This window comes from Thermobia domestica, chromosome 15 (genome assembly GCF_964235325.1).
Source record: "Thermobia domestica chromosome 15, izTheDome1.hap1.1, whole genome shotgun sequence".
NCBI classification, from domain to species: domain Eukaryota; kingdom Metazoa; phylum Arthropoda; class Insecta; order Zygentoma; family Lepismatidae; genus Thermobia; species Thermobia domestica.
In genome coordinates, this window is record NC_137468.1 from 28,741,075 (window position 1) to 28,754,345 (window position 13,271).

At 36.9% G+C, this 13,271-nt stretch overlaps 1 protein-coding gene across 1 annotated transcript; it reads right to left on the bottom strand.

Annotated features, from left to right (window-relative positions):
- Positions 1–3,931: 3,931 nt before the first annotated feature.
- On the bottom strand, positions 3,932–5,581 carry LOC145671449 (glutamate receptor ionotropic, delta-2-like). The gene has a single exon (XM_081740639.1). It carries the CDS (start codon positions 5,579–5,581, stop codon positions 3,932–3,934), a length of 1,650 nt encoding a protein of 549 aa, XP_081596765.1.
- Between the last annotated feature and the right edge of the window lie 7,690 nt (positions 5,582–13,271).

The following is a 13,271-nucleotide window of genomic DNA, read 5'->3' on the forward strand; positions in this document are numbered from 1 at the left end:
AACTGGGGAGTTACGTAAATAAAAGACGTGACGGCCACTAGGTCTAGAAAGCTCGTGATACACCACTTAAAGGCAGGGCAACGCAGCGCGCTGACCACATGTTGGCACTAGGTTAAACGTAGTTCAGCACGTTGTTAACAGATGGCGTTGGAGAGACTCAGGCCCATAAGGGCTGTCATTCGCAAAAGAATTGGCCTGTGGACCTAGATTTTTGATTTACCCTGTATTTTCATCGCTAGTTTTGAATTTGCCCAGTATTTCATATCTCTTTACACTACCACTCTGAAACTTGCACAATAAGTTTACTTCATGTATATCCCCAGGGGCGGATAAAGGACGGACTTCTGGGGGGCGGTGGGTAGGAATACTGCTACATTTAATAGGTCCAAACTCTGGGATTGGTTTTATTTATACAGTATATATAAAATAACAAAGTTTCCTCTTCTGGGGGGGGGGGCGATTGCCCGATCGCCTTCTGGATCCGCCACTGTATATCTCTTTCCTTTCCTGATATGAAACACATCGGAATAAGTTTACTTTATACTAACAGTTGATTGGGAACTCAGCAGAATTAATTTATTTTATACTCTTCTCCGTTACGACTTCGAAATCAACAAGATGGATTTACTTTCCGTTTTTCCAGAGCTGAATTGAAACTCAAGAGAATGGGTTTTCTTCAGTGGTGGATCTAGAAGTCAAAAACTGAGGAGGGAGCAGCCACAACCCAGACTATGGTGAGTAAATCATGAATTTACTATAAACTTTCAGAAATGTGTAAATAATAGCTTAAATTAGTTTTGTCATTCAAAGAAGTAAGCTACCCCGGTCCCGGTCTAGGGGCAATCTTTCAGACTCCGCTTGAGGAAGACAAAAGCACCACCGACGTAATACTTACACGTTTTGTACTAGTATATTAGTAGACAATCGATTAAACTTTCGGGGGGAAGACAATTGCCCCCTCCTGCCCCCCTAAATGACGCCCCTGCCCCGGTCCGCCACTAGTTTTCTTTATGCCTCAATTATATGAAACTATCTGAAACAAATACTTTTATTTGGAATAAACAACAGTTTTTGAAATACTAACATTTTACCTATCAAGTATAGTATTCTCTTTAATTTTTATTGTGTTGTAGTATTTTGAAAACGAATTGAAAATGTGCTATAAATGTTCAATGAACTATCTAAATATATTCTCGTGAAAAAAAGGGGGGAAAAAAAAGTAAAGAAAATTCATTGAGAGAACATGAACAATAAAACCAAGGGCTTTGCTATAGGCAGACCTCATTGTAAATTCGGAAAATCACATTTTGTTGAGACCTTACGGGCGAAAATACCCAAGACAATTGATGTAAAACCAAGCAGTTTTCCCAAAAAAATGCTATTATGCTGTTCGCGTGTGGCGATGTATGTAGAAAAATTGCTTACTCATCTGAGCATAGATTTCTTTTACATGAGCGGAAACCATACATATTTTATGGAAGACATTCTTGAATAATTCTGCCTTCCGTCCAACGATTAGTAACGCGTGGATGATTTTTCACTAGATGGGTCATCAGACTCGCCGCGTCCATTATACTGTATCCCGCCGCAGTTGCTGCAAAGTTGAATAGCGCTCGGTATTTATAAATGATCGCATTGATACGGTCAAATGGAGTACACAAGAAGTAACACTGCACCACCCATACCCGCAGCAGTTACAGCTTATGTCATACACGTCAAAAATTTGGATCAACTCATGAGCGATGATCTTGTTTTGATCGTCACAAATATTAAAAATAACACAAGGAATCATAAAAATTTTCCGCTGGTTTTTCTGAGGGAGAAAAACTGTTTACTGTATCCGTAACAAATATAGGTTTTATGTTAACTTTCTTCGCAACTTCCAGAATATAATCCAAAATCTGCGGTATTTTTTTTTTTTCTAGATTTCACAAGAAAAGAAAGAAAGAAATCTTATCCAAAAATTCTACTTTGAATATATATAACGTATGGAAAGTTATCGATGCAGAAAATTGGGTTAAAAGTATAGTGCATTATAAAGAAAGAAAGAAAGAAAAAACTAATCTGTAACCTAACAGCGAGAAATGATACTTTCTTACTATCGACAAACACCACTGGACACCATACAATTGCCGAATCATTTGTTACCATTGGCCCTCTTCGGCTCGAAAGTGGGCACTTCCCTTTATATTTTCTTCCTCCTATCTACAGTAATAACTAAAGCTGGTTTTTCATGTTCCATATATTGTGGAAAACATATAGGGCATTCGCAAAGTACACCAAAACCTTTTTGAAAATGAATTCTCACATGTAAACATGAAAATAATGACAATAAATCAATATGGATTCACAAAAGTTTTATTTCGGAGCTGTAGCGCATAGAAAATTGGTAGGAAGGATAGATACTGATTATTTTCAGCCTAGATTTAATTAATGGACCAGTGGATGTGGGCCAAAAGCAGAAACATGATTCGGACATAGCAATTAGTGTTTTTTTTTTTTTTTTTTTTTAAACTAACTCCAAAACCTAAATTTGGCTTATAACTCGAAAACCAAATGTCTGCTCAGAAAAATATTTCTACGTCCATGTCAAAGTTGAGTCAAGATCGAGTTAGTTCTGTAGATCACTACTGTAAATACAACGTGTATTAGAAAAGTAATATGACATTTTCTATTAACGATGAATGTTACTGTTTTTACAATTCAAGGTTATTCCCTTAAAAATAGTCCAATTCGGTAGCTACATAGTGATAGAGACGTTGTTCCCATTCTTCGTAGCAGTATTGGGAGGCTTCTGCTGGAATAACTTTCAACTAATCAGTTACACTCTTCTCTGGGTATCATCCAAAGTGCCAAAATGGTGACCTTTCAAGTAGTATTTGAGCATAGGGAATAAAAAGAAGTCACATAGGGACTGAGCTCTGGTGAATAGGAGAGTAAAGAACTATATGAATGCTTTTTTCTGCCAAAAATTCATTGATGGAGACTACCGTGTGACATGGTGCGTTATCATGCTGCAGTATCCAAGTGCGTGCAATGCCTGGTCGCACATATCCCACCATTTTTTTTTTTTTTTTTTGTCTTTCCAAGATTTTCCGATAAAAAGTTTGATTGACAGATTTTCCTGGTGACACATATTCCTTGTGGTCAATCTCCCGACTGTAAAAAATAAATAAATAAATAAAAAGGACAGCATTAGTTTGATTTCAGACTTGCTCATTCTTGCTTGGAGTTGCTGTCAACCTTCTAAAAAGAACTTATGGCATCTGAACACTTATGCCCTGGATAGAGAATGTTCTCTATTAAGCCTTTTAAACTTTTAATAAGTCATAGTAGTGAATTCATCAAACTTTAAACAAAATTTTATGGCACAACGTTGCTCAAACTTTTGCCAGTCAATTTTCGTAACCTGTCTCACAAACACAATCAACAATTGGTAGCAATTGATAGCAATAACTGGAGAAAGTTCAAACTTATGCTGAGTCAACGGTAAGGAGCCAGAAATACTGTCGGTTCGTGTACTGTGTTGTCACTTTTCTAATACAACTCCAAAGTTGATGGCCTATTACGGAAGAACCAGAGATCTACAAAGAAAAATATTTCACGTGCCTACTAAAGTAATTGAAAGTCTACTTTCATGCTAAGTTTGGATAAGATTGAGTGTCTACTAAAGTAATTGAAGGTCTACTTTCATGCTAAGTTTGGATAAGATTGAATAAGTTATGTAAATTGCGTATGATACATATGACACAGATTATGAAGGTACCGCATACTGTCCTTCTGATTTATTTTTTTTCAAAAGAAAAAGACAAATGAAAGTCGATAAAATAAAGTTTTATTTATTTGTCCTTTGTGTTTGTTTATAAATGGTTATTACGTCAACTAGAAATCATGTATCATCTAATAATTTATTAAAAACGTAGCAAATTAACTAAATTTCTCTATTAAGCAATACTGTAAGCTTTTTGTAGATCTTTCTTAACTTAGAGTTCCTAATTTCAAGTAGAAAAACAATACTAGATATCACTAAACCCCCCAAAACAAAACAAAATTCTGGAATTAAATGTTCTAATGCGATAATAATTTTATCTCTGTCACAGAAACCATTATGTTCCGATTTCTGTATCATATCATCGTACCACTTAGTAATGATACCGGCATCATGCATTCTGCTTATTAAAATATTAAACCGTGGTAAGAAGGGAGAACCTTTAGAAACACCAAAGGCACCATGAGCATTTCCTAGATTTTCCTTCATTATATGGAAAGGTATGTCGCAACCAAAATAGGCACGTGTCTTCCGTCCATAGTATAACAAGAGATGACCGGAGCCGACAACTGCTAGTTTCTTACCAAGAGCTACACTTTTCAGTAATTCATCATAATCTCCGTTTGATTGAAATTTCTTGTAGAATTGAAACAAAAGGGGCTCTGAAGGCTGTTTCAATATAGATTTGTAATACGCGAGGCCAGTAACTGGCATTTTAGAATCCATTAATTCTGTCAAGGTGTCTATGTTTGGATAATGTTTAGGAACGGTTAACAAGCTCATTATACTGCCTTGGTACAGAGAACTAAATATTACAGTAACATATATCCACGCAAAATAAAGAATTCGAAGAGAATTTCTTTCTGGCAGTAAGCGAGACTGAAGCAGTACTATGCCAAACAAATCTAAGGACAACTTTCCAATGTCTCCTTTATTCTTTTTGTCACTACTGAATAGCACTTCGATTTTTCTTAACATAACACCTATTACCAAAAGTACACCAACGCGACAACACCATACTGCAGTACTATAGAAAGTTATGGAAGCTATCCACTTGGGTACTTTTTCACCTACTGGTACTAAAATGGTCTGGGATTGGATCGCTGTATACATAGTGTATTCTATGACTTTGTACCTCTCAGGAAGACAACCCAAAATGGTTATTGCAATATCAATTCTCTTTTGCACTAAATCTCCCATTAAACTTGACCATGTACCATTTCGAAGTCTTTGTCCAAACTGAAAATATCCATGTGTTCTAGTATTGTTTACAGTGAAGTTCATATACTCCATGAAAGCATCAAATACTTGAGTAAGAGCCCCCTCTGATTTATCTGTACCGTCTTCACCTTTTGAGTAAGCAAAAGCGGGTAAAAATTTCACATAAACACGACTGGTTCTCAGAGAGTAACCGCGGAGATTTGTTGTTTTGGTAGCCAAATACGCCTGATTGAACACTATTTCTGCGTCATGAAACCCTTGTACATTTATAAATGCAGAATAGGTCTTATTTAAAAAAGGGTTGTATGACACCACAGATATGTTATTTAAAGATGAATATTTAATTGAGTTTTCCACGTGTAATACAGCAACATGAAGCACCCTTTGTTCCCACAATTCTTGCAATATAATACTCGGCTCATCTGCTACAAAATCTTTCACTGTTGATAATAAAATAACAAGAAACTGTGCTCTTGTGTTCCAATAAAAAGCATTATCTGTTGGTATTATTTTTTGTAAACTGATACCACTTTCAACAACAATTATGATCACATCTGATTCCTTAACAATTGATTCATTTTCGCAACACATATTTTGAATATCACTGTTTGTCCGTACAAATATCGTTGAGGTTGATGTAAATTTTGCAACAAGTACTGACCCGTATATATTATTCAAAGTTGTATCAATCACTACAAAGGTATTTGCTGAAGGAAATTGTCTGAAGCACCAATCACTCACTGCAGCACTTACATAATCATAATATTTTTGAATGCTTAAATTGTTGGTATTGTCGTCAAGTATCCAGTTGAATTTGGACTTGGTTCCAAAGGATATAGCAAAATTAATCATGCAAATAATCAATTTAACGTAAAAATTCATAATGTTTTGAGGTAGACGTTCTCTAGCGAGTATAACGTTTATCGTTGTTGGGATACTTTTATTTATTTACCTGCAGAAGTAAAAAGAAAAATGAATAAATAAAACTAATCATTTTCACCTGTATTTTTTTTTAAATGAAGAAATAAACATAATTACAACGTCACTTATAACCATAACATAGTAAAATTAAGCTATTTTTATGGAGGCCATAGACACACACACTTGCATAACCAACTTTCGTGAGATTTGTTTCATCATGCATATTGGAAGATTTTTTTTTTTGCCCACACACGTACCAACTTGCTGTCCAACTTAACGGTCTTGGCATTACAGAGGAAAGAGTCACGTGATTTTTTAGGCTGTCGTGATTGTCGGACCTAAAAATAAAACAACCAACTTGCATGAACGAGCAGATACACGGTAAACATGCATGAAGAACGACAAAACCATCATGCATGTTTACAGAAGATTTTGAAAACTTTCAACATGCATGAACAAGGCCATATACGATCAACTTGCCTGTGATTTTATCATTTTTCATGCATGTTAGAAGGTTTCTTCATGCAAGTGTCTGCTTGTATGGGCTCCTTTACAAGTAGTTTGTTTGTTACCGTTAGAAACAGACAAACAAGTATTGCGTGCTAGTTAAATAAATAAATACGAGAAGTATCCGAAAAGTAAGTATCATTTTAAAAAGAAAATACTAAAATAGGTTTGTTCAAGCCAAATTTATTTTTACATGAAAGAGCATACCATAAACTATTTTTCGACATAGTTTCCACCGATGTTCAAACACTTATCATAGCGGGTGCCCAATTTGCCCAAACCTTCCTCAAAGAAAAATCCCGCCAGCGAAGACAACCATAATTCCACAGCGTTTTGCACCATTCCATCACTCATTGTATTTCCACCGTAAGTCCTTATAATTTGAAGATGTATTTCGGTCCGCATAACGTTCCTTGCATTCAAAAACCGGATAACAGAAAGAATCTCACAGTCGGCGGATTCAGCAATTGTTTTCAACATTGTAAGCAATCACATGATACGGTACACTCACAGCAACTGAACCGCACTGGCGTCAGTGAAGAGGCAATGAACCAGTGAAACTAGCACGCATGAGCGAAGTGCCGACACTAAGGTTGCGGTGGCGCACAATCGAAACGGTGCGTACTTGCCAGACACTGACGGAATGTTTCGTTGTGGACGGTTTGAACAAGTTGGTGACCTGCTCTAACAAGTATTGAACATTGCTGAAAACTATGTCGAAAAATAGTTTAGAAATGAATATGTGCTCTTTCATTGTAAAAATAAATATGGCTTCAAGAAACCTCTTTAATATACGTTTTTCAAAACAGTATTTACTTTTCGGACACGCCTCGTATTTTTTTACATGTACAGTACACATATAAGTGTTTCACCTGTTGGAATAAGAAATTATTGATTATTAATATCAACAAATGATATACAGTTAAGTTTTTTTTTGGGGGTATGGGAATAAGGTAATAAGTGAACTGGATAAATCTTTATTCATCAATTATGTACTGCTTTGGTAAAGATGGTACTCTTACTCCCAGCCATTAGAGGGTTATGCCCTCTCTTTGGCATTCCATTAGAGGGTTACGCCCTCTCTTTGGCATATACAGTTAAGCACCATAAAGTTAGTTTCTCTCGAGTTCCTTGAAAACTACGTAAGAGAGTTTATCCTGTAACATAATTTACTCCTTTAAATGAGAGAAGAAGAGAAAACTCTGTACAGAACTGTGTGTGTGTTTTTTTAATGTGTTTATCAGAATCGGCATTCAATTGAGTTCATTTGACTACTCGAGAGAGAATTTTTCAAGCCATTAAAGGACTAATACAACAAAAAATGTAATTCTTGGTTTATGATAAAAATAAGGTACGAAGTACAACGCGTTTTTAGTTTTGAGACTCACTTTGGCAAAGTATGAGGAAAGAATAGTATCTGGCTCAAATCGATTTATCGTTGGAATGAGGATACGATTCCAGATTATGTGTTTGCAATATCTGACTCAAACGTCAATTCCTCTTTGAGTTTATCATAGACAAACACTAGCCAAGTTTTAGGTTTATTTGCAGAACTTCAGGAAGAAAAAGCTTTTAATGAATGTCCGCAGAATGCAGAGGAATGCCAGCAGCTCTCTACCTCGTTCAGTTTTCCATGGAATAAATTACCATCGCTGAAGATCAACAAGGTACAAAGGATTGCAACGTTGCCGTAAGAGGTAATGGTAGCAGAAAAACAATGTCCGTAGTAGCAGGAATAAAGACTGTGCTGATGATCCTGTATAAAGTGTTACGACTACTCTACACAAGAAAGAAGAATGTAATTGGATTAAGTGTATGGTGTGTGATACGTGGTTACATGAAACATGCACAATCTACAGCTGTCGCTGCACTGATTCTGGTCGCAAAAAATCCGAGTTTGAAAAGAAAAGGGCTAAATAATAACAACAAAATAATTCACTTTTCTTTTTTTCTATAATATTCACAAATTGTTTCAGAAAATATATATCGTCATTGAGGATGTGATACCTCGTATGTCCAATTTGTTAGTTTCGGAGAAGACGATAAAATGTCACTATATCTATTTACAATATTAACATTTCAGACTTTCTAAAAGGTGTTTTATCCTTTAAAACACACTGATATAGCTGCTCTCATGACAGCACATACACTAAGTGATCAAAAGTATCCGGACACCTGGCTGAAAATGACTTACAAGTTCGTGGCGCCCTCCATCGGTACTGCTAGAATTCAATATGGTGTTGGCCCACCCTTAGCCTTGATGACAGCTTCTTCCACTCTCGTAGGCATATTTTCAATCAGGTGCTGGAAGGTTTCTTGGGGAATGGCAGCCCATTCTTCACGGAGTGCTGAACTGAGGAGAGGTATCGATGTAGGTCGGTGAGGCCTGGCACGAAGTCGTCGTTCCAAAACATCCCAAAGGTGTTCTATAGGATTCAAGTCAGGACTCTGTGCAGGCCAGTCCATTACAGGGATGATATGGTCTTGTAACCACTCCGCCACAGTCCGTGCAGTATGAACAGGTGCTCGATCGTGTTGAAAGATGCAATTGCCATTCCCAATTGCTCTTCAACAGTGGGAAGCAAGAAGATGCTTAAAACATCAATGTAGGCCTGCGCTGTGACAGTGCCACGCAAAACAACAAGGGGTGCAAGTCCCCTCCAAGAAAAACACGACCACACCATAACATCACCATCTCCGAATTTTACTGTTAGCACTACACACGCTGACAGATGACGTTCATCCGGCATTCGCCATACCCACACCCTGCCATCGGATTGCCATATTGTGTACCGTGATTCGTCACTGCACACAACGTTTTTCCACTGTTCAATCGTCCAATCTTTACGCTCCTTACACCAAGCGAGGCGTCGTTTGGCATTTACCTGCGTGATGTGTGGCTTATGCAGCCATAAAATCCAAGTTTCTCACCTCACGCCTAACTGTCATAGTACTTATAGTGGATCCTGATGCAGTTTGGAATTCCTGTGTGATGGTCTGGATAGATGTCTGCCTATTACACTTTACGACCCTCTTTAACTGTCGGCGGTCTCTGTCATTCAACAGACGAGGTCGGCCTGTACGCTTTTGTGCTGTACGTGTACCTTCACGTTTCCACTTCACTATCACATCAGACACAGTGGGCCTAGGGATGTTTAGGAGTGTGGAAATCTCGCGTACGGACTTCTGACACAAGTGACATCCAATCACCTGACCACGTTCGAAGTCCGTGAATTCCGCGGAGCGCTCCATTCTGCTTTCTCAAGATGTCTAATGACTACTGAGGTCGCTGATAATGGGTACCTGGCAGTAGGTGGCAGCACAATGCACTTAATATGAAAAACATATGTTTTTGTGGGTGTCCGGATACTTTTGATCACATAGTGTATATGGCTATAATACATTGATCTCACTTACACACGAGGTATCACCTAAATTTGCCAACAATCGACATGCAAGCAAACGCTGTAATCGATTGTTCCTGAGCAATCGATGTCTTGTGAAGCACGAAGATTTGCTACAACATGGGTTATTGGTTTCTCATCAGGTTCATGCCAAAAACTCAAAATCACAAAGTTCACATCTTCAACGACGAAATGCTGAACGTTTGTCATTATGTTTAAAATATTAATTTAATTAGCTAGATAGATGGTACGATTTAAAGTTAGCAGTATTAATGATACATAAGCACACTTGCAGAAATAGTATGATACTGGGGCGTCTTTCTCAAACACGTATGTGAAAAACTCCCTTCTTGAAGATTTTTGTAAACGGTTTATTACAGTTATTGACACAAAAAGGTCTTGTGATATATTAGAAACAAGACATCGATCTTGTAATTGAACCTAAATTTAAAAGATTCACCTTATTTAGAGGAGCACAAAGTGGACAACAATGTAACACTGGGGCATCTCTATCCAACATACTCTATTTTACTTAAGCTGGTAATTCACGGATGTCAAGATTATTATATTACTCTACTGTTACATATAACACTAACCTCATCGCTTTTCCTTGAAAATGTTTTTTTTTTTTCTTTACTTACCGTGCTCTAAATATTTCGTATCGTGTTTGAAAAGTGGTCGTTTGTAAATGCACAAATATATGTTATATGAAAGCTTTCTGGCCATGTTATGTGACGGCTTTCTATAAAATCATATACAATCTTGTTGAAATCTGTTTATTTGTTCCATTCCTAACTCCATCAAGACAACAAAAGAGAGTATTGATTGTCTTTACACAAACACGTCAAAGATGTAAATGCTTCTAGAGGAAGAATAAGGATACCACATTCATATTCTTTTCATAAAAATCATGCAATGTCAAAGAATAAATTGAGCGTTTGAAATTAATCATATTTACATGGTTGCCATAAGACTATCAAAAGCACTGGTCTCGACCTCAACGAGGCGAAATATTGTTTGTAGTTGTTATACAAGGCGGTTCGATATATTAAGCTCGGACGAAATTCCGTAAGAATATAATTTTACAGAAGTCGCATATGCTATGAAATGAAGCGACAGGGCGTTCCCAACAGTGCTGTAAAATAATAATAATAATAATAATAATAATAATAATAATAATAATAATAATAATAATAATAATAATAATAATAATAATAATAACTTACAGTGTTTTAGTAGTGATCACCACGCTCCTGTATGCATAATCTATTCCAACTTTCTCTAGTACTGGAATGTTTTCTGGAAGTCATTTTTCAGAAGTTTGTTGATTATTACCATATTTCTTGCTGGGTCTCTTCTATTGATTTATTGTCCTTTCAATGTCATTTTGAATTTTGAGAAAAAATAGTGATCGTGCAGTCAAATTCTAACAGTTTGAAGAGGACAAGGTAAACGGGATGGAACTTCCTGGCGAAGGCTGTGATATTTTGACGAATTGAGTGTGAAAAATAATTGATTTTCACTGCCGTTGAGCATGTCTTCTCAAGAATTGAAGCATGTGGCTGACAACAGGACGAAAGCCTAGTTGAGCAAAGTTGACATTTTCAGTAGAATATCGAAACTTTTAGCATTCTCTATCGAATTTTAGTAATTACTGTAACCCTTCTGTTTGTTCGAAATTGAGTGGAGCAACAGGACATATATACCCGCCCTAGGGGGGTGAACCATGAGCTGAAGTTTTCTCAATTGCCACTCCTGCTGAGTTTGGCCAGTGGCACAAGGGCTTGTCATGTTGTCGCCTGCATGCTTCAATTACTCTTTGACGTATTCTATAATCCACTCCAGAAGGCTCAAATATTTCGTGTATTGTGCGGCATAGATCTTCTTGCACAAGCTGATGAATTCTGATGAATGTTCTCTGTTTGGGTCTTCCTAAGTCATCGACCGACAATAAAGCGAGAATGGTAGTCGAATGCATGCTTACGACCAAACAGTTGTTCACTAAACACTTGTAGAATTTTCAGAGTGGCATTTTAACCAGGCCCACAATCAGGCACAGAGGTTTGAGGGGGCCATGAATATGTTAGGGGTTCAAGTCATTAAAAATTCTCTTACAAATAGCTAAATTGTGTTTTTGTATTAATAATAGCATTTTGTCTTAAAGTCTGGAGGGGCCACGAAAAGTTTAGGAAGGCCAGGTCCCCTTACTCCCTCTGGTTGCGGGCCTGATTTCAACCATGTATAGTACAAAATTTGGTGAATCTGTGTGCGTATAAAAGATCGCAATAAACACATGTAATCTAACTCAACAAAGTGGTGTAACTCAAGTATTGATCCAATTAACAATATTTTAGTTTATCTATTGACTTAGAGACCACAAGATATGACAGCTCTGTCAGCAACTGTTATTGAAACACTTTGAGGGTTGGTTGCGAATGATGTATGCTGTCTCAAAAAAATTGGATAACACCTCGTAAATGTTGTCACTGCGTAATTTGGCAGATTATTACGCAGATCGTGAAACACAGTTATCTTTGTTACACAATTGTTGGGTTGAATTGATTTTGAGTTTAACATCCCGTTCAGCAGCGAGGCTATATGAGACGTGGACCTACTGATGAACGTGGAATCCGAACCACATGAGCTCCCGCCGGGAATCGAACCCGGGTCTCCCACGCAAAAGGCGCGTACACTAACCGCTTAGAAACGAAGGAGCTCTGTTACGCGGTTGTCTGTTGCATCTGTGAAGTTACCATATAAACGCATTATTAAATAAAATAATTAACAACGAAACCACTACAAATACTAGTCTTTCACACAACGTTTCCAGCTTGATTAATTATGCTTTTCTATTTTGAGATAAGTTGTATAGCTCAAGTATAAATACTGCATGTTGTTTGCAGTCTAATTCTAATATTTGACAACATGGGAGATCCTTCTTAGGTTTCACCCTTGAAATATTTTACTAAAAATAAGTATTTAACAGATTACTTCAAGTTGCTACTTTAAAAACTTACTGTTCTAAATCAACATATCAACATTAAACAAGTGAATTCCGTTTTAACTATGAAACTACGATAGATTTCCAAACCGAAAATTACAGATGTACTAATTCTCGTATCGATAACAGTGGTTTCAATATAGGGATGAAGCCGGATATTGAACCTGTTCTTATGACGCTGAGCCTATATAAGGGACCCGATTCTTGTTATCTATTACAGACTTTCCTGTGATAAATTAATGGACAGACCTAGTTATTCTGTAAGATTACCGATACTTAAACATAGCATACCTAACCTTAATTTGGAACTCTAACCCACTATAATTTAACAAAATATTACACATTAAGATAATGACTTACAAGGAACTTACAGCATCATTTACCTAACAATAAACGAAATTTTCTTCAAGATTGGTCTCATTTGTCGTAGAATCATATGATCTTGCTT